Source organism: Ixodes scapularis, unplaced genomic scaffold (assembly GCF_016920785.2).
Source record: "Ixodes scapularis isolate PalLabHiFi unplaced genomic scaffold, ASM1692078v2 PGA_scaffold9__187_contigs__length_104089568, whole genome shotgun sequence".
Lineage (NCBI taxonomy): Eukaryota > Metazoa > Arthropoda > Arachnida > Ixodida > Ixodidae > Ixodes > Ixodes scapularis.
In genome coordinates this window covers 81,411,102-81,432,190 of record NW_024609884.1, presented here as the reverse complement: position 1 = coordinate 81,432,190, position 21,089 = coordinate 81,411,102, and the positions used below count along the sequence as shown (strand labels likewise).

The 21,089-nt window shown below is 44.4% G+C and overlaps 1 protein-coding gene across 1 annotated transcript; it reads right to left on the bottom strand.

The window, feature by feature from the left end:
* Window positions 1–9,782: 9,782 nt before the first annotated feature.
* On the bottom strand, window positions 9,783–17,082 carry LOC8034324. The gene is made up of 4 exons (XM_002408848.3): window positions 17,017–17,082; window positions 15,254–15,313; window positions 11,980–12,364; window positions 9,783–10,004 (listed from the first exon to the last, which is right to left on the bottom strand). Exons 2-4 carry the CDS (start codon window positions 15,306–15,308, stop codon window positions 9,788–9,790), a joined length of 657 nt encoding a protein of 218 aa, XP_002408892.3. The 5' UTR covers window positions 15,309–15,313; window positions 17,017–17,082; the 3' UTR covers window positions 9,783–9,787.
* Window positions 17,083–21,089: the final 4,007 nt, after the last annotated feature.

Below are 21,089 nucleotides of genomic sequence, written 5' to 3'. Positions count from 1 at the left end.
TCTTCACTGTAAAAAAAAAATGTTTGTAATGTAACAGGAAATATCCAGACAATTTCGGTCAAAATTAGGAAATGGCTCTGTTAAATTAAAATACAGCGAGCTCACCGGTTAAAAAACCGGGCTTATGTTATTCGTCAAGAACACAAGTTTTTGGTAAATAAAGTCTAAATATACTTGTATTATTGGTAAGAAAAACACAGGGTTGCATTACACTAAAAAACGTCGTTTCTATTTATAGAAACGCCCTGGAAAACGTTCCGTTATCTGAAACAAATTCTGTTCCCGCATTCCAAAATTTGTGGTGAATAAACAGTGTATAAACAAACTCTAATTACTGTAAATATATATATATATATATATATATACGACGTTTCGAGCGGTCCCCGCTCGAAACGTCGTAATAAACTGCGAATTAGTAACTCCGACAGTACGCATCTTTGACTTATTAACTTTTCCCGGTCCATTGTTTTTATATTTACCTTACTTTACCTATATATATATATATATATATATATCAGGGTGTCGAACCGGAACCGAACCGGTATTTTTTGCGGAACTGAACCCGAACCCGAACCGTTATATTGTTATCGCGATGAACCCGAACCGGAACTGAACCGGAAAAAAAAATAACGGTTACCGGCCCATGTCAAAACGGTTCGGCCACGCGCTGTTGACAATGAATGTGCTATCAATGCCATTTGTTTTTTAAGTGCCGTCAACTGACACACACCTCGCTTACATATTTTTCTTCTCCACTCAGTCTTAGGAATATAAACGCTGCACCATGAATCTTGACAAACGCTGCATTCATGAATCTTGACATAGGAACCAGTATTGCGCTGGTGGCGGCTTGCACGGAAAAAAAAAGAATTAAAAAGCTGTGCAAAAAAAAAATCGCGTCACGGGATTTTATTTTTCTACAACCTCGTAAATCCTAAATGCTGCTGTGTGCTCATTTCATAACACGTTTCTAGAACGCGCGAGTTCTTGAAGCTTGCTTCCATCGGAATGAGACAAGAAAAGGCTGTGGAGTTTGATAATAATGCATCCGGTTTCGTATAGGCACTTAGAAGCTAACATATTTGTGAGACAGCGAACTCTTCTATTTTAATATTTATCCTATTGCGTCCTTCTGGCGTTGCGTTCGGTGAAGTGTTTTTCATATTCCGTATCTTATTTAATGAAAACTTCTTTAAGGGTCTAATTTGAGTTACCGAAGGCTAGTTCAAATAAAGAAAGCTGTATTTTCTAACCAGTGTTCCTTCAATTGCTTACACGCCGAGGTGGCGGGATAGTTAGCGAGTTCTACTTGTAAGTGGGTTTGTAAGGAGGTCGCGGATTTTACAGCTACTGCGTCGGACCCAATTAGATGAAGTCCGAATGCGTAAACGTCGGTGAGGTAACCTTTGAGTGCACATAAAGAAACCATTCCTGGTAGAAATCCCTGAGCCTTACACTACGATGTATCCCGTTTCGTATGTGCTGATTTCAGATGTTTTATTTGTAATTTATTTTGATGTTACAATTTGTCATTTATAATTTCCGAACCGGTTCAGCGCACCGAACCGGTTCGCGGATCGAATTAATCGAACCGGAACTGAACCGGAACAAAATAAATTTACCTGAACCTGAACCGTAACCGAACCCGTATTTTTTTCGGTTCGACACACTGATATATATATATATATATATATATATATATATATATATATATATATATATATATATATATATTATTTCTGCAAAACGAAATCTTATAAAATCAATGAGTAAAGTCATAACTGAAATAAAAATATTTTATGAACGAACGTTTTCCGCAATCACAATACATGGTATAGTACTATCGTTTTGGAATCAAATGGGAACAGCAGAGAGCGTGGCCGCTGCACCTCCTGGAGGCCACTGTAAAGTGATAAAACTGCGGGTTGGAGAGTAGAGCACTTCGATGGTGTGCGTCCTGGTCCTACGCATTTGACAGTCTGTTCAGAAACAGCCAAAAATTTCAGTGCCGGCAACAGCTTAGAAATGGGGGAAACGCCACTTTTTCTCGTTTTTTCCCATAGAGTCCCTTATATTGGCTTGTTTGATGGGATGGCTGCCGGTGGTGCCACTCGACACTATACCTCGTTTCAGCTTCCGTCGAAGTGCAGCCAAAGGCTGAGGGACGGTTCGCAACTTCGAGAAGAGCATTCCTACGCACCACAAAGTAGTCCACAAAATATATTTTTTAATAACTGTTTTGTGCGTAAAAATTGAATATTGCAGATGTGTCCTGCTGATAATGATTTGCAACTAAATGAATTAAATATCTGAAGTTTATGTTTTTATTAATATATGTAAATGCATGTGGTTTGGTGAAAACACTTACATCCGCTTGCAACACGGCTGCAGCGCTCGGTTTTTCTGTGGGATTTCGTTCCCATAATGGCCGAATCATGTGCTTCGCTGCTTTCCTCACCGAGCGGATTCAAAACACCCTTTCACAAAGGCACGTTTGTGCGTCAGGCGCAAGAGGTCGTGATGAATGTCTACTTTAAGATTCGGCTGGAGACTCCGGCCGCGTCGTACCTCGAATGCGTTGTAAACAAGAAAAGCACCCGAACCACTACAATTCACTGATACGCGGCGAAATCAGGGAACACCTTTACCTGCCGATCACATTGAACGCAGAGAAGCTGGTGGAAAGGACTGTGCCTCTAGCCCTGGTATATCCAGACAATACAAGGAAGCATCGACGGCCGAAATCGGGCACCTTGCAATGTGTACTTACATCTCGAAACTATGCCGAACAGGTGGAAAGCTCGGACACAGACGCCAGCGGCCAGCCTACGTACTGACATCCCCTGTGACTAAATTTCAGACGATACCGTTGATACACCCGTAGCAGACGACATACTCGGCGAGCGCGGGCAGCGCGGACGACCAGCGGTGCAGCGGAGTGATACAAAAGTGCAGGCGAGATCGCGTGACCCATTGCCGGCGTGTGATTGGCTCCGGCCACACGGAGCTTTGGCTGCGCTCGGACGGAAGCTGAAACGAAGTACTATAGACCGTTTTATCGTGGGTAGCGCCATTTTGAGAGCGAGATAGATAAGGGGAAAGAGCTACCGGCGCTTTCCTCCTTTCTGATTGTGTAGAAAGAGTGCAAGTCCCGGATGAGAGGCCTGGCCGGTGTTGGGCGACTGCAGTGCCCCAACTTCGTTTCCGCTTTTTTCTACGTTTCAAACTCCCAAACTTAATTAGAGTCCTGGTCTTCGATGGCGACAGTCCCCCGGTCATCGGGACACCATTGATAGGTGATAGGGTGCACGAATAACGACAGGAAGCATCGAATACTGTCCGAGAACCTATGATAGCTTGCATGGAATCCGGCAAGGCGAGTACGGCTGCAATGTTTCTAAGCTCCATTGCTTTCCGCATCACTGGAAATGATGAACCATTTATACATTTTTGCTTGCAATGGGCCCATTTCAACGTAGCCGCTTTTAGTTGTAATCAACAAGCGATACACGAAACGGGAGCCTCAATTAACTTTGTAAACGCCCGGAGCTGCTACATATCGTCTTGCTCTGCTGTTTTTATCTTCGTGTCCCTGTACTTATATTTCCTTGTGAATGAACGACGAAGACGCTCCAGATGTACTTTTATCGTACCGCAGAAAGCCTTGAAGCAGCCACGAATTATCTTACTATTTGATGCAATATTTTGGGTACTCACCTCCAATTTCTATAGCTGGCACGTTCGCTGCCTCTGTTCCCCCCGTCGCCACACTGGCGGATGCCTTGACCCAAACAAAGAAACGTGCATACAGGGCTCGAAAGCGCAGATCGCAACACACGAGACGTTCCCTGCAGCGACTATCAAGCGCCTCAAAGCGCCTTAGTCAACAGAAAGAACCCACCAGCGGCACTCCAAGGACGCTTTTGCCGGCTCCCTGGTATCGCGCAGAAGATCGCGATTTAAAAAAACAAAGAACAATAGAAATACGTTTTTAACAATTTCCAACCTCACCCGGGGGCGGAAATGAGCCTTCAACTAAATGTTGTAGATGATAAAATCGAGTCAGTCACCACTGCAAATTATCACTATTAAGATAAATTCAGTTACAAAATTTTACAAGCTGAAACAGCAGTTATCATGAGAAAACTCGCACGCACATTGCGAGCGTACCCCATGTTCATCGGCGGTACAGCGTTTGGTGCGCGCTCCATTCACGAAATGTTCCGAGCGAAGTCGAGAGGATGGCGTTGAGGAGACGCCTTTTCGGTTTACGGACGCAATCCACTGCCGCCGGAGACAGGGGTCATGTGGGAAGCGATGGAGCTCAAAGACATTGCAGCCGCTCTCGCCTTGCCGGATTCCTTGCAAGCTACAGATGTCCTCGGACAGAATTCTATGCTTTCTGTTTTTATTTGTGCACCCTATGACCCAGCAATGGTGTCCCGATGACCGGGGGACTGTTGCCTTCGAAGCCTCTGGCTCTAAGTTTGCGAGTTTAAAACCGAAAAGAAAGCCCGAAAGAAGTTGGGGCACAGCAGACGCCCAACACCGGCCAAGCCTCTCATCCGGGACTTCCACTCTTTCTACACAATCAGAAAGGGGGAAAGCGCCGGTAGCCCTTTCCCCTTTTCTCTCTCGCCCTCTTTCAGTAAAACGGTCTATAGCAAGACAAGCCTCGATTTGCGATCCAGCATACTACAATAGAGATCAGTACGCACACCCCTCGCAGGGCCCTACTCTCCAACTTGCCGTTTTACCAGTTTACAGTGACCTCCAGGAGGCGCAGTGGCCACGCCCTCTGCCGTTCGCATTTGATTCCAGCACGATGGCACTATACCATGTATTGCGATTGCAGAAAAACGTTCCTCAATAAAATAATTTATTGTAGCTATGACTTCGTTCACTGATTTAATGATGATCCAAAAATGTTTGGGATGTGGCAACAGAAGCTCTGTTTTTTTACAGACAACGGAACGTTTTCTAGAGCGTTTATAATATATACAAACGATGTTTTTTAGTGTAATACAAGCCTGTGATTTTTTACCGATAATACAAGTATATTTAGACTGTTTATTTACCAAAAACTTGTGTTAATGACGAATAACACAGGCCCTGTTTTTTAAGCGGTAAGCTGGTCTCTATTTTAATTTAAAAGAACCATTTTTTTTAATTTTGACCGAAATTTTGCGGATATTTCCTGTTATACTACAAACATTTTTCACAATGTAGATTATCGGGTTGCACACCCAGCCAGCAAGTTGAGCATAGTTTCGTTTTCACTCGCCGTTTATCAGTAGTATCCGCGTGTTCTCGCAAAACGGTCACAAAGAAGCGCGAGCTTTCGCGTTCAGAGTTGCCTGCTTCATGTTATCTGAAACGGTATTTGAACGTTTCAGATAACGTTCAGATAACGTTGTGGCTCAACGTTATCTAAAAAAAAAAAACAGGGTACTTTATTGTACAGTTTCGTTTTGCGCGAGCCACTTCATTGAAGTACTGGAACGAAAGTGTTTGTTATATTGGACGTCTCGGCCCATATCGTGAGGGAGTCCGGTCCAGTCGGTTGCTGAGTGCGAACTGCTTTATTCCCACGATATCTGCGTACGGCCGAGCCCGCTCACCTCACGGGCTGCTCGGGTCACCCCGGGGGTCCCTATCGTTTCGTCGAAACTCGTTACGTGGAATTACGTTTCGTAGACAAGTTTTCATAGACACACGCTTCGTCGACACGAACGTTTCATTGACACTGGTTACGTGAATTGCACGCTGTGGGGACATTTCGCCACGCGCGTATCACTGGGGTGTATACGTAGGTCGTCACTTTGTGGCCGCAAAGTGTAACACGCGTTACTGGCAAAGCTTAACGTACAGGTCTGCTGGCCCCCAGTAGTTTCGGGTTTGCACTCTTTGAACGAAAAACGAAACACCGACTGCCAGCCGATCACTGAGGCAGCGATTGTCTCCTCGGTGATTGGGCACGAATGCCAGCCGAAAATCTCGCTCCAATACACCCGATCTGCTGTGCGTTATTGACCGAGTCCTCGGACGGGTGCTATGTTGGCCAATATTTTGGCTTCGATGTGAATATTTACCTAAGATTAATGCTTAACTTAAAACCTGTACGTAGGCTCGTAGATAACTTATATTGTGCGTAATTCGGAGTAAATCTTAGTTTCCGCTGCAAAGCTTGCCGTTTCAGAACGCAGATCTGACAAAGCTCGAGCTTTATTTCCGGCTATATAAAAAAAACCTGAATATGATGCTTTTTTGAATAAAACACTCTCACACCTTGCTGCTGATAAAGAATGAACCAAATAAAAATGGGATATTTGAGAAAATCGATTTGGAATGCGCTAGATTTCTTACACGTTCATTGATTCGAATGTATGTAACATATTTTATTTTTATACAATACTGAATGTGAATGCAATAAAAAGAGCTAAGTTCGAGCTTTTCAATGATATCAAGGTCAATAAAATATCTGAAAAAGGTCAGACGTAAAAACTTTCCAAACTTTGATCAAATGCATCGAAAAAACACACATAGGCAAATTCGGCGAAAAAAGAAAACGAGGACAAGAAAGGGACACAAACACGGCGCTGAGTTTGAAGTGCCGTCTTTGTGTCCCCTTCTTGTCCTCATCTTGTGGGCTGAATTTGATGTTGATGATTATCAACTATCTCAATTATATACCCTTGTGGAAATTATTCCATTTTTGTTTCCTAAATTCTTATAGAGCAAAGATTCCTTTCAATTAATTAATCATAATTCATTCTATTGTGTGGGTATCACGCAAGAGTCCCAGTGCAGTAATTTGTGAAATGACTCAATATCGAGATGTCAAAAGTACGTGCAAACAGGTTGAAAATACGCCATTTTTTGTATTGGCAGCTCCAAATGTCTTCAATCTGAAAAAAAAAAAAAAAAAAAAAATCCGCCAACCTTGTTATTTGCACTCTGTTTCGTTTCAAGAAAGCTCCCGAAACATATATTTTGTTTGTCAAAATCAAATATTCTACCCCAAAAGCGTGCCTGTGTGAGATGAAAACAGCCAGATATTCTTGAAGAAGATTAGAAGCTATAAGTACGTTTGTTGACATTTTCAAATTAGAAATTAAACGCTAGAAGTTTCTTTTCAGAGTTGATCATGTAGCTGCCATTTTGTTGGAGGCTTTCAAAGATTACCTCCAGGGCAGCTTAGAGCAGTTATTGGTAATGTAGATGCGCGTATAAAATGTTTAATCCTAACTTGAACCTCGCACCGAAAAAGGTACACTTTTGTAAAATTTTGTATTCAACTTTTTTTTTTTTTTTTATCGCGGTGTCACAGCATAATAAAGTCTAGCTTGACGGGAATGTTTTATTGGTGTCATTTTGCATTAAACATTTTGCCTCGTCTGGTCGTTAGTTTCCCCAAAATTTCATTCAATAAAAAATGTAAATTCCTTCGTAATGTCTTTAATAATGTCGGTTCCGCTCAAATCACGCATTATGAACGAAAATGCTGTCACAATAAAAACATACAATGTTAGCGGCATTTGACTAAAAAAATATAAAAGGGGGGATCCAAAAGTAACCGGACTGAATTTTGAGAGGACGGGGACGTTCGTTGTACCAGTTTCCGCCGCTAGCAGGTCTTTGTGCCACCCCTTCCGAGACAGTTTGCCGACCGGCGGCGTTTTTCCGAGCGCTTCAAAATCATTCCTCGTTCATCGCAATGCCCGCCTTGAAGGAACAGCGTGCGGCCGCGAAATTTTGTTTTCTTTAAGGGAAAGCGACGGCGGAAACTCTTTTAATGCTTCAGACAGCTTACAAAGAATGTGCGATGAAAAGATGGCAAGACTACGAGTGAATTTCTCGCTTCAAGGCCGGTTAATTATTGATCGACGACCAACCTCGTTCAGGGCGACCCTCAACCTACTCAACTAATCAAAAAATCTAAAAAATTTGGGAGTTTGTCTTGGCAGAACGTCCAAGACGAACTGAAGAAGTTGCAGAATGAAAGGAGTGTCCTGGAGTTTGTGTCAACACATTTTGACCGAAAATATTACCCTGAAGAGAGTTTCAGCAAAATTTAGGCCTTGTTTGCTCACTGCCAATCAGATACATTTTCTACTGAAAGCTTCTCAACAGGTGAAAGAACGTCCGGAAGTCGTCAATTGACCTAAGCTTTTTTTCAAAAGTCATTACAGGTGACGAAAGCTGGAGCTACGGATACGACCATGAGTCAAAGCAACAGTCAAGTCAGTGGAAGAGTTCAAGTTCGATACGACCCAAAAAAGCGAGTTAGGTCAAGTCAAATGTCAAGACGATGCTGATTTCTTTTAAAACATTTTTGGTTACGGCCCTGTGTACAAATTTGGTATATGTGTGCGTGTGCGTGTGTTTTTTGTTTTTTTTTCAAATCCTGGGTGACGGGCTGGCAGGCGCCACTCGCGTACGGGTTTTAACCTTTCTGCACAGCCGTGCACGCCACTCAGGATCAGATTTTTGTATGCAAATAAATATTATTATTATTATTATTATTATTATTATTATTATTATTATTGAGGATTTCTCGTGTACAAGCGAAATTCGTATCTATTTTTAAACACCGTTTCAACCTTGCAAAAGCAGTTGATGACGTGCATAGTTCACCCATTCGACTGCAAGACTTGCAGGGACGCCGAAACACTGCGGAGCTGCTCTTTCTTTATAAATGTATACATGGTCAAATAGATAGCTCCGACATCCTGCATCAGGTTTCTCTGCACGTACCGCGAGTGACGACAAGAAAAACGTCAACCTTCTATCTGTCATCTAGAGTTAATACACTTGATCCAGTATCTCGTGCGGAACTCCTTTATAATAACTCTTCTCTTAATCTCGATATATTTCTTGACAACTTCTCCGATTTTGTTAAATCTGTGCGGAAGCTCTTTTGTGACTTTCGATGAACTTCCTGAATCAACTGCCGGGTTTCCATATGCCTTTCTATGACTTGTTGATTTCTTGTTTCTATTTGTACGGAGCTGTATGTGTAGTGTTCAGACGTTCGCGTCTGTTTGCGTCCAAGTGAAGCATCCATATGTATTGGAACATTTTTTTTCGTGTCTTCATTTCTCTGTGCAATTTTTGTGCACTTTTTTGTTTTGTTTTTCTGTACAATTTTGTGTACACAGTTCTCGCGTCTTCTTTTTTGTAGAATTTTATGTAAAACTGCCTTCCGTGTATTTTTTTTTCTTTTTCCTTTTTTTTGTGTGTGTGTTTTTGTTCTTTTTTACGTGCGCCAGCACCAAAACCGCAAGGTTGTTCCTGGGCACAAATAAAAACTATTCTTGATTCTTGATTCTTGATTATTATTATTATTATTATTATTATTATTATTATTATTATTATTACATTATTATTTCTACTGGTGAATTTGATAATCATGTGTTTTGCCTTAGAATTTTGCGACGCTTGCAGAACTCAACGAGGCACAAATGCTCCGATTTGTAGGAAAGGGGGAGTGGTGGTTCCACCACAACAATGCCCGAACACACAGTGCAGTGTCAGGCTGGGGAATTGTTTTCTAACAAAAACGGCATAACACCGTTTCCCTTTCCCTTTCCGTGCTTCGTATGTCGCGTGCCAAGCTTCTCCTTCAGTTGATTGCCACTCTTCAAGCTGAGCAGGGATGCCCCGATGATTCTCGACGTGAGCAGACGTAAGCTCCCGGAACATAACGCAACGTTAGGCAACGGCACTGTGTGAACGGGCCCTTAGAGAGTATGGTGAGAAACGAAACGTAGTCATCGAGCTTCTATTACACTCCCAGTTTAATCCCCTTCAGTTTGTTCGCGACCATTTTGGCCAGCCGACTTTCCACGATGTCCTTGACCTTGTTCTTGAACAGTTTCGTGAAAACGCGAACAAAGTAAGTGAAGAGGTAAGTCAGGGGTCCGAGACCCGTCATCTTCAGCTTGAAGCCATTAAGTTCTTGCAGTTTGAACTGCTTCAGGGTCATCTCTCCATCTTGCGGCCTGGAAGCAAGAAGAGGACTTTGGGTCACGATGGAAGGCGTAGAGGAAAGTTGGTAGACGTATTGACTGGACGCCCATGGATATAGATCAATAAAACACATTTGAAACGCGATGGCGCCTCTTTCGGCAGTTGCGGCGTCCTTCGTTGAGTGTAGACTCTCCGCTTTTAACCTAAAAACACCGATAAACATCCGTCGGTGTCAAAAATAAAAAATCGGTTAAAATTTAAAACAAATTTCTGTTAATGTGTGCTTAAGCGAGAACAGTTTGCGTCGAAACCTCTAGACGTTAGCGGGAACGTACTCTCACGTAGAATCAAGCACCCTGACAATCGCGAAGAAATGGAATCATTGACCTTAAAGGACATTGCAATGGCATAAGAATAGTGTTGCAGGTGTTACAGAAAAAAGTAACGAAATACGTTACTCGTTACTTGCAAATCGAAGGAACGCGCGTTACCGTCCTACGTTACTTCAAAATAAAAGGAACCCGTTAACGCTACCGCTATCGATAAAAACTAACGCACGCTACTTTTGCTCTACTTTTTAAATTATCAATTAACACGTTTTAGTGTTTTGACGTTACAGGTTTGCATAAGCGCCTTATTTAAAGAAATATGATGTCCATGCAGAAACTGAGAAAATTACCTTTTTTCTTACGGTTTCACCTGAATACTAACAAGACAAAACGAAAAAAAAACCTGAAAAATGTACGTGGCTTGGCGCCCAGAAACACGAAAAAAAAATCAAAGTGTAATTTTGTAAGTCTTGGGAAGAATATGTAACGAGTAACGTAACTCCGTTACCCGTTAGTCGAAATACGTAATGTAAGTACGTTGACTCGTTACTGTTTTGAAAGGTAACGAGTACGTTACGCGTTACCGAAAAAAGGTAACGCGCTGTTATTTGAACGCGTTACTGCCAGGACTGCATATGAGCAAGATCAGTTAGTCAGTCACCACGGATTGTCACAATATCTTTGTTCTGTTCATATCAGAGCTAGTCCAAAATGCTCAAAACTACATTGATGGTCATTAGCGGTTGAATTTTGCGAACGAAGCATGAACAACTTTCTTTCATCGTGGCTGAAACAGTTTTCTTCGGAATAATTTACTTTTTGCCATCACACGTAGTTGAAGGTTAGCAAGATACACACACAAAAAGAAACACCAAAGTCTCTGAATGGTACCGGAACTTTGGCCCGTTTTCGTACTCATTGCCTGTTGTTTGCAAGGGCAGTTGCATTATGATAAGCGCAATGCGTTATAAGGGCGTGTACGAATTGTAAAATAGATATGAACTCCTAGTTCTTCATTAGTTTTTTCACCGATAATTATCGTTTTTAGCGCCCATACCGAACAATTCGTCCAAATACACCAACCTCTGAAAAAAATAAACACCGAAAAACATCCGCCGATTTTCCTTATAGACCCTTTTCAGAAGGGGGCCGCCATCTTGAATTGTCGTCACTTCCAGTATGGCTGAAAATATTGTTTTGCCATCGCCACGCCAATAGAAGACATTTAGAATTTTAGAATATAAGCGTACCGTCACACATTCTCGCTTTGCCTCCCCTCTATTTTTTCACTATTTACAGGTATAAACATTTTATTATTTCTTCGTCGCCCATACCGAATACCCCTTTTACGCTGTTGGGGACGAGAGTACACAAAAAGCTTTATAAAGAAACATTGGAAAATCTACGGCCTAGTTATAACATATAAGCTGATTTTGTGGGCAACCAAGAATGTTCCTAAAATCTTGGAGGCTAAAATGTATTTGACCAAGCAGCCACAAGCGAGGCTGAAAAACTGTCGCTTCCTTCCGCCATAAATGATATAAAAAGCGTGCACGCGAAGGAGCGGTGGCACGCGAATAACGATGACGTAATGCATAGCTACTGTCTACCCTCACGGCGGGCCTCGCTCGTAAGTCTTCACGCATGCTCATACGGCAGGAATGTAGAGTTCGCTTACTGGAAGGCCTCCAGCAGGACCCGCGCGTAGGCGATATGCACGGCGATGTTAACTGTGGGGCCCCTGCCCATGAACTTCACGTGGGCCTTGCAGTTGACGTCCAGGGCTCCGACGCCCACGTCGGCGAGCACTTCGAGGTTCGACTCGTCCATCTTGAGGTGGCTGTCTCCCGCCCTGTGCATGGTCGACAGCCCCGTGATAGTGCCATTGTAGATCCGGGCCTCGCCGTGGAGACGAAACAAAATCTTCCGCTCAAAACTGGACACCATTTCCGGCAGCTGGAACGGGTCCAGCTCCTCAGACCGGCTGACGCTGTCGAGAATCTGGTCGAAGATGTCATTTGTCTGCTTCATGTAGATACCCATATCCCCCTCCGACAGGTCATCTGCAGGTGAGCGAACACGTGTCTCCGTATGTAGCACCACAGTCTACCTCACTTTACACCAAGCGAGGAAACATTCGTCGCGTTGATTCCCCAGACGCCGAATACGTTCTTCACCTACTGTCGCTGAGAGGTTAAGAACCGACGCTCTGCCCCTCCAACTCGCGCTCATTGCCTTCCGCTGGGTTTTGCGCGTGCGGCCATGTGTTAGCAAAGGCAGAAAGCTCGCGCTCGAGGCTGCTGGGTTCTTAACTTCTCACTGACTATAATAGCGTTCGCTTCATCATTCATGCGGGGTGAGGAAGACAGCGTCCTCGTTTCATCTAAACCATATGTCAAAACCCTTGCAAAAATAGTTATCCACTTTCTACAGAATTTCTATAGAAAATAGTGTATAGAGGCTATACATATTCTAAACAAAGTTTGTTTACTATTTTTCCCCACTGTCCATAGCTTTTTGTCCGTTTTTTTCCTGTAGACTTTCTATAGAAAATAGAGATTAGATAGAAGTTGTATTCGCCCATGAAACTGAGGGAGGGGAGGAGACGAGAGGAGACGTCAGAACGCCGAGCTCTGGTTGGAAGGATTAGTGGGTAGACCTCAAGCTAGCTGGCTTTGGTTCCGCTGCACTCGTTGAACGCGTTCGAATGCAAGAGACAAACACCAGACGCCGGCGTTCCACGTTCTAGTGCGTTCGACGAGTGCAGCGGAGACAAAGTGGCGAGCGCGTGTTTCCGTACATAGAAAACACGTGCTCGCCACTTGCCGTGTGCACATACGCAGACATCACAAATATACACGCCAGGGAGCATCTACAACACTAGTGATTCAGTGGTGTTGACTGCTCCACCGTATACCTTACACTTGAAAGGCGAGCATTTGAACAAGGACCACCCCACAAAAGAAGAAGATTACAAGTATGTTGCATTTTTTCTGCTAAAATTTATACGACATGTGATTTATAAGGGTTGGTGAAGTGCATCTCCACCTACAAAGGATTGCAAAAGGCGATAATTATTTGACACAGTCGGAAAAATAATGTTGCTTCTCCGCTCCACATCTTATTATTGGCAGTTTGATACTTTAAACCCAAATTAAGGATAAAAAAAAAAAAAAACAGCGCGCGGGATGGCCAACAAAAAACACGCTTTTCGTGCAAGACTCGTCAAAGTATGAGGCGCTAGAAAAAATCAGCCTTCTGCGTTATATTCCTATTTCGAACTCTTTTGGTTCGCGTTCCGCCCATTGAAAAGCGTGCAGGAAACACCTCAGCATGCACCTCGTATCGCTGAGCCGCAGTGTGCTTCCGCAGCATAAAGGACATCTGCTTTAATCGCCGTCACCGTGGCAACGAACGCTGAATGACCTTTTCGGATGTCGCGTGCACTCCGCCTGCATTCGCGCCACTTCGTGGCGACAGTCTGCGGCTGCTCATTACAAAACTATCAAACTTTGGCTAGCAGACGACTTTCGGAAAATGGCGTCATCTGTTGCTGGCTTCACGCGGCGGTACCGTGCGTGCTTCCATTCATTCGGCGTTCGTTGCCATGGGGACGGTGGTGACAGCAGACGGCCTATACGCTGCGGAAGAACACTACGGCGCAGCGATACGAGGTGCGTGCTGAGGCCCTTCCCTCATGCTTTTTTTCAATGGGCGGAACGCAAACAAAAAAAGTTCGAAATAAGGACTTCACGCAGAAGGCTGGTTTTCTCCAGCGCGTCCTAATTTGACAAGCCTTACACGAAAAACATGTTTTTATACCAGAGCTTGGAGATAGGTTTTCTTTTGACAAAAACATGGGTCTAAAGTATCAACGCGCCTGAAAAACTATAGCATTTCTATCGCCTGCAAGGCAGGTGACTGGATCCTAGGAAAGTAGCGCCATAGCCCTCCTTGCCTTCTAGCCCGAACAAATAGATACTAAAATACAGAAGTCCGAAACCTCGCAAGGTGATTGACTGACAGATTTTTGCTGCCATGGAAATACCCATTTCGGTCCATTAAGATCAGCGAAGCTTCGAAGCTGTCGTTCTGAGCCAGTCGCGCCAAGATCCCTATGGAGCTTCATCGTACTGAAGGCGTTCCTCTCCAGTAAAACTATTTTTGGCACTGAGTATCCAATCAACTTATAATTATGCTCATTTCCATGGATCTTTAATAATGATATTGTTTTCTTGCGTCTTTCAAGATAGGAATATTATTTTTCAATACCGTCAAGCACCGACGCCACATGTGGTGGCGGAGTGAAGATGTGCGCTTGTATCGCCGGTGTGTGGATAGCAAAATCTCGGTAGACCGAAATGTTTTTACGAAGGACCCTGTGACTGGGAATTTGAATTTGCTCACCAAAAATGAAGAGGTCAAAGATAAACTGCATGCTCCCTTCATGAACCAAAATAGCGACCATACGTGGAGCTTGGCGCTACTCTCACTGGATCTAACAATTTTAGTCTAATCTACGTGGTTTTCGGAATTTGTGACGTTGGTTATTTGGATTTTCTACTCCGAAATTGATCCGGGAATTCAGCTGCCTTTGCTGGCCGTCGCCATCTGCAGTACTTGTGCTTAGAGCACTCTGTGCTAATAACTTACTAAGAATAATTTAAACTAGTACCTCGTCTTTTTAAACAAATTGGTGAATTGACCCTTTGTCATTGACGTGTGGAGCGCACGTTATATATCATCACTCAACGTGACAGCTCGGTTCAGCCACGACTCGAGCGTGCCACCCCTCACGATATTTATGCGGTTAAAACAAGTGTGGCCAAACAGCAACGCGTTTTACAATTTATGAGAAACATAAAGGTGTGATTATCATGACGAAAGTGACTTAACAACTTCAGCGCACAGTTGCACATACATTTTATGGAAAGTAATATAATGTTTGTTACCTCCGGCAGCGGTCGCAAGTGCGACGACGCAGAACACCGTCAGGATCTTCCACATGGCTACTGCAGAAGAATGGCGAAATAAATATAGATAAGGGAAAAAAGTTCGTAACTCGACAAAGAGAAGGTCACAGAAACATATCCAATAATGATAAACCGTTGTTTTGATTGAGAATTTATCAGCTAGGATGAGAGAGGGAAATGTGAGCACACGTATAGTGCTCGGTAAACATTCTGAGCACCTACAGTTACTTTAGGCAAAATAAGCCTCGAAGTCAATTGATCTTGGTTTGGAAGTATTCTCGGTTTGGTAATGAAGAATAGACCAAGTCACACAGACAAGATCAGAAAATGGCACTATAGGCTAACGCGCTGTTTAGAAACAAGCCCTCGTCTGGCCACACCGAGCGTGGCCAACACACTCGGTGTGTTGGCAGCTAGCAGTGGCGAAACGCGATGACAATCTAATCATCTGCGTTTTTGCCACAGCTAGCTTTGAGCGTGCTGCACGAGGGGCAACTTTGGTGCGCCCCCGAGTTTCCCACGAGCTTCAAGTCGTTCTAAAATTGACTGATCTAGCGGTTTTCGATTATGTTCAGAATGTTTCAAACTGAAACCATAAAATTATTTTTACTAATTAAAAAGTTGATTAAGGAAGTTCCGTGAATTATCCGACTTATTGTAAAGATTAGCAGCCCACGTAATGTCCCCCTGGCCGTATAACTCACCCGCCCAAACTGTATTAGTGCATCGTTTACGGATTTTTTTTTTCTAATAAATCGGTTCGAATTAAGATGGAACACCCGGGATAGTTATCCATAACGAAAGAGGCGATCAAGCGGGGCCTCAGGAGGTTGACAGAGAAGCCCCTTTTAAAGTTACTCTCAAATAGGGTTGCGGGGCTGGTCTATTCTCTATGGCATTCGTTGTGCTGGTGGTTCCCATTTTCGTGTCTTACCCAATCGTCAACGAAAGTAGCACTCGCTCACCGTTTCTTCCCTTGGTGAGGAAGGATGCGAGGGAAGGAATGGGAAGGGCGCGATTTTATCATCTCTCTGTACTCGACACTTAGGCACATAGGGAGGCACTTTAGACATTACTGAGAGTTCGGGGCAGCATACGTGTTCCAGGCTTATATAATGGGCTTATTTCCACGGCACCCCCAGACGTCCCTGAACCTCTGGAGCGCAGGCTAAGCTGCAGCGCTGGCGCCTGTGTCGGTCACTGGAGTCGCCAGCTTCCTTCCGATTCTCTCTGCTACCCACTACCGACTACGCTAGAAAAATAACCGCTGTATCTGTTCATTGGCGATCTTGTGATTCCAACCTCTTCGGGTCCTTCAAATATCGTCGAGGACGGCGGAAGCGGAAAAGGACTTCATGATATCAAACGGCTAACAGGAAAGTTTCTAGGAAGTGGAGCAGAACGTTCCTTCTTTCGTAGGTTACTTTCATGTGAAGTTAATTCTTCGAGCATAAACCAGTGAATGTTTGCGTCACACGCGCGTAGACATGTGTGGTTCTACGCATGTATATTGAAATAATATATATGAAAGTAGTCAGGAAAAACTGGGTTAGGTTAAAGCGAAGCTTATAGTTCTGCCCTTTTCTTTTTCACAAAATACCTCGAATGCCATTTCGTCAGAAGAAATCAACCGCGTTTCAAAGCGAAACAAACACACAGACACACACACACAAAAAAAAGACTGCTCTTTTTGGGAGAGCGCGCGACAGCATCGCGTGCCAATTCCCCCGAGACGAACTTACCGGAGGTGGGTGACGGAGCAGTGAACGCTGGTGCCACGCACCTTTTCCCGTCTTATATACCGATCCGGCTTACGTCACCAGGGTTCGATAGCACCAGGGAACCAGAGCATCTGTTGGCTTGAAGGCGAAAGGCGCTGAGCTTGCGTTCACACAAAAGCATCGCGTGTTCTTTCTTGAAGCACCTGGTGATAGAGAAACGCACCCACGGATGAGCGCCGATTGATAGTGATTCGCTGCGTATTTTAAAACAAAATAATTATTATAAAATGCGCTTTGAGGGAGCACCCTGACTGCCCATGTACTAAACTTTTTTTTTTTTTTTTTAATGTTGATCCTGGGTGCAAATGGCTTATGTGCAGCCGGCGCTACGATCAGACGGAGGCAATCAAGCAGCACCAAAGTGTATCGTCACTGCGCTCGTCGTTTTTGTCCGTCTGTTATCACCGACTAAACCAATCACGCACACCAGGTACGCCGTGATCCTGCTCCTTTTTGTGTGTGTGTGAGTGATTGGTTCAATCGGGGATAGCACACCCAGAAAGACGGCAAGCGCCATGACCAAGCACTTTTGGCGCTGACTCGTTTGACTGCACCAGATCGTAGCGCCGGCTGCGCACAGTCTTCGTGTGGAACGCTGCTTCTTGCGCAGAAGCTGCGGTGACGTCAGAACGACGCCGAACTCAATCATGATTGGCTTTGATTGAAAGGATTGTGGGTAGACCTCGAAGTTAGGTGCCTCAAGTTCTACCCACTATTTTGTTTTTTTCAATCGGTCAATAAAGCTTGGTGCCGTTCTAACATCGCCACAACTCCTGCGCAAGAAGCCGACAAATTTTCGCTCGGCATGGGGTGGTCTCTGCTGCTCAGTACATATATACATTTGCAGAGAAGAAGAGTCTGTAGGAAGATGCGTTTGGTACAGTTTTAGTACTATCTGTACTTTATTTACCAATATTTGGTCGACTTGCCAGTTGATGTTTTGTCGCGAGACTCGTACCTTCGTGTATCGCGGCATGAGCTGCTGTTCCGTGTCTTCCCTCAGCCTCGGTTTCTCTCGCAAGGTGGCGGCATTCATAGAAACCTTGTTCAGCGGTGTTTGTTTGCAAACAAGCTCGCTATCGCCCGCTATCGGCGGTTCCCCGCGCGCTTCCGGCTTTCCTTTTATTTATTTTTGTCTCCCATCCCTTGGTCATTTCTGCTACCTTCTACAATAAGCGAAGGTTCTTACAAGAATATTACAGATAATTCTACGAAAGAAAATCTTCTTACCCGATCGTTCTTGGTTGCTGAAGAACAAATAGATACACTACCGGAAGCCTACAGGGGCACCAAATACTGTTGTGGCCTCGTGATATCAGCTCCCGTTGAAGGGGGTGAATAGATTGCAATGACTGGCTGTGACTGCAAAATATAATGCATAACACACTGTAACTGCAGCGATGACCGTGTGTAGTACACATGGCTGAACTGATGTCACATCAGCAGCCACTTGTGGTATATAGTCATACTGATGCGCGCGTACCTTCGCACTGCCCAGTTTGTTTTTCTTGACAAATATAAGTAACAATACGTGCTTACATAATGCGATCACATCACGTGCAAGCCGTGTATACTTCCTTTCACTTTAAATACGCTGTATTTTAAGAACAGAATAAAAATATTCTATAACTGAAAAAGAAAAACTCGAATTGTATTTATTTCACCTCCTGTAGCACAAATATCAAACTTCATTTTCAAATAGGCCGATCTCACCAAGCGTTCCACGCATACGTGACGCTGCTATAGACGCTTTGCAGCAGCTGTGCATGGGCGCCGCCATAACTGACCTTCAGTTTTTGTTCCCCCTTATTACGCTTACTTCACTTCATTATTACCATAGCAGGCCAGGTTATTGACATCTTAGATTTTATTCTGTCTTGCTCCCCAGCATTGGCCTTTGTGGAGGCTCGTCCACACCAATTTCAGTGGCTCGGTATCTCGGTAAAACAAGAGAAGGTCAGCAATGGCGGCTGTATTCTGGCGCGTGTGTAAAGCGTCTATAACTGTAGTTCGTAGGAGGCAGACGCCAGTTCACGAGACAGCTCATGCCGCCTCGTGCTCTGATCGCGCAGAGCTCCAACCTGGTTGTCGCGCGTGCAGAAAGACTACAGCTCCCACGATGCATGGCGGCAACGGCGGCGTACTCAAACTATAGCTGGTGAGATCAGTCTATTGATTCCCCAAGTAGCTATAACAGCGCTTTCAAATTTGCGCTGGAGCCCTCCTTCCTGGCTCGCTCAGTTTGAGGAGGGAACAATGATGTGATTTTAAAGCAATTAAATGCAAAGGTGCAAGAGAGCTGGACAAGAATGATGAAAATAATCCCTGCAGAAGGAGAACAAGAGGGACAAAGGACAAACATAAATGTGTTGCGCAGAGTTTCTCGACAGTTCCCTCCACGAGCCTCACCACAGCCGTCAAAAATATGGTGTCGGCTCGATTTTTTAGTTGTGGGATGGCGTCTTTGTTCATGCAGTTGGGGCGTCTTTGCGATTTTTCGATGTGAAAGCATTAACTATTTCATGCAGCGGAGCCGGCGGCGTCTTTAATCGCAAAAAAAAAAAAAAAAAAAAAACGCGAAAGAAATACTTACTCTCCGATTGGCAGAGCACAACGGCTCCTATAGCTAGCCATTGGCGGTCTCTTCACTAGAGCTCGCTATCGACCACCGCTCTTGTGGTAGGTTTTGCCGGGGGTGGGGGGTCGCTTTACGAGAGCGTGCGCTCGGCCGCCGGCCGCAACCTCGACAGTAGCGAAACGTGGAAGTCCACGCCACACCGCAGACGATAAGGGAGCGGTAGAGCGACATTCATGCTTTCGCATTTACAACTCGTAAAAAGGGCTTAGGTGTCCTCGCAAATGTTGTTTCACCGTTGTTATGTGGGTGTGGGGTAGTTTTAGGACTTTGGCTAACTTTCATGGTGGTCGCTACACCAAGCAGTCCTTGTGTGCGGCAAGGTTGGCGAGCGCAAGCGAATCTTGGACGCTTATCAAGCTATGCACTTTGGTATCACCTATTCATAAATATTAGCCCCGTGCGCGAGCGAAAGCGTCGCTGTGGTCGGCCTTCCGCGATTGGCGGAACGCTGACTATGACGTCGGAAAGGGGATTTGTCATCGGCGGAAATAAGAGGAATGAAATAACTTTAATTTTGACGGTGTTGGCAGTGTTCTTTTGAGAGCGCAATGATTTCAAGCTTCCACCTTTCTATTTACAAACACCATCGAACTTGTTGTCTGCAAGGTAATGACGTCACAAGGGGGAACCGTAGGAGGGCGCCACTAAAACATCTCGCCGCCAATACATTTTGCTAAATTACCCAAACACTAAAAAGAGCATGCGCGAGTGTAGTTCCACGCGCTGCGCATGCTGATGCCTGCAGCAGTAACTGTTCTAAAGCAGAAACGCAAAACAAATCGCACTTTGAACGCTCCTTCATCAACACTTTATTTTGGTTTATTTACTCAGAATCTTTTATAGAAATAAGGCAAGCGCGTGCAGCATGTACCTACGTTCAAAGCAATCTCCTTTGTGCTTCGGTAATTAAACGAAGGCCCTATTCCACATAAACGGTAGAAAGGCTTCCCTCCTCAAGTGCCCCACGTGGGGCAAGCACGTGCAGTGACCATGTGGAGGCAACGTTGACAGGTTTGCAAATGCACGCGCTTGCTCTCGCGAACAGCACGCGCAAGACTCTTGAAAGCACTGGGTATGACGTCATACTCAGTGCTTTCAAATACGCCAAAATTTACCTCCAACTCTTTTTTTCTCCCCTTCAATAATCACTTTATTTATTTATTTATTTATTTTTTTTTTTTACGTGCGAACGTTTAGAAGAACGCACTCTGAGCTTTCAGCATCTATGCATGCCAAGACCGCGCGCTCGTGCAATGCAAGCATCGTACAGGGCAACATGTTTGTGCTTGTGTCCTCGTCTTCGCGCGCACATAAATATAGAAAGTAGGTTGCGCTGGAGGGGGAGGAGTGCTTTGAGGTGTGCTAAGGTGGGCTCATCGCCTGGTTCGGCATAGTA

Bases quoted from the DNA above. Each gene is read 5' to 3' on its own strand.
- LOC8034324 (XM_002408848.3), bottom strand. From the start codon at position 15,308: ATGTGGAAGATCCTGACGGTGTTCTGCGTCGTCGCACTTGCGACCGCT. The intron at 12,365-15,253 runs GTAACAAACATT...GCTCACCTGCAG, and splicing joins ACTTGCGACCGCTGCCGGAG to ATGACCTGTCGGAGGGGGAT. The intron at 10,005-11,979 runs GTAAGCGAACTC...TCTTGCTTCCAG, and splicing joins GTCCTGCTGGAGGCCTTCCA to GCCGCAAGATGGAGAGATGA.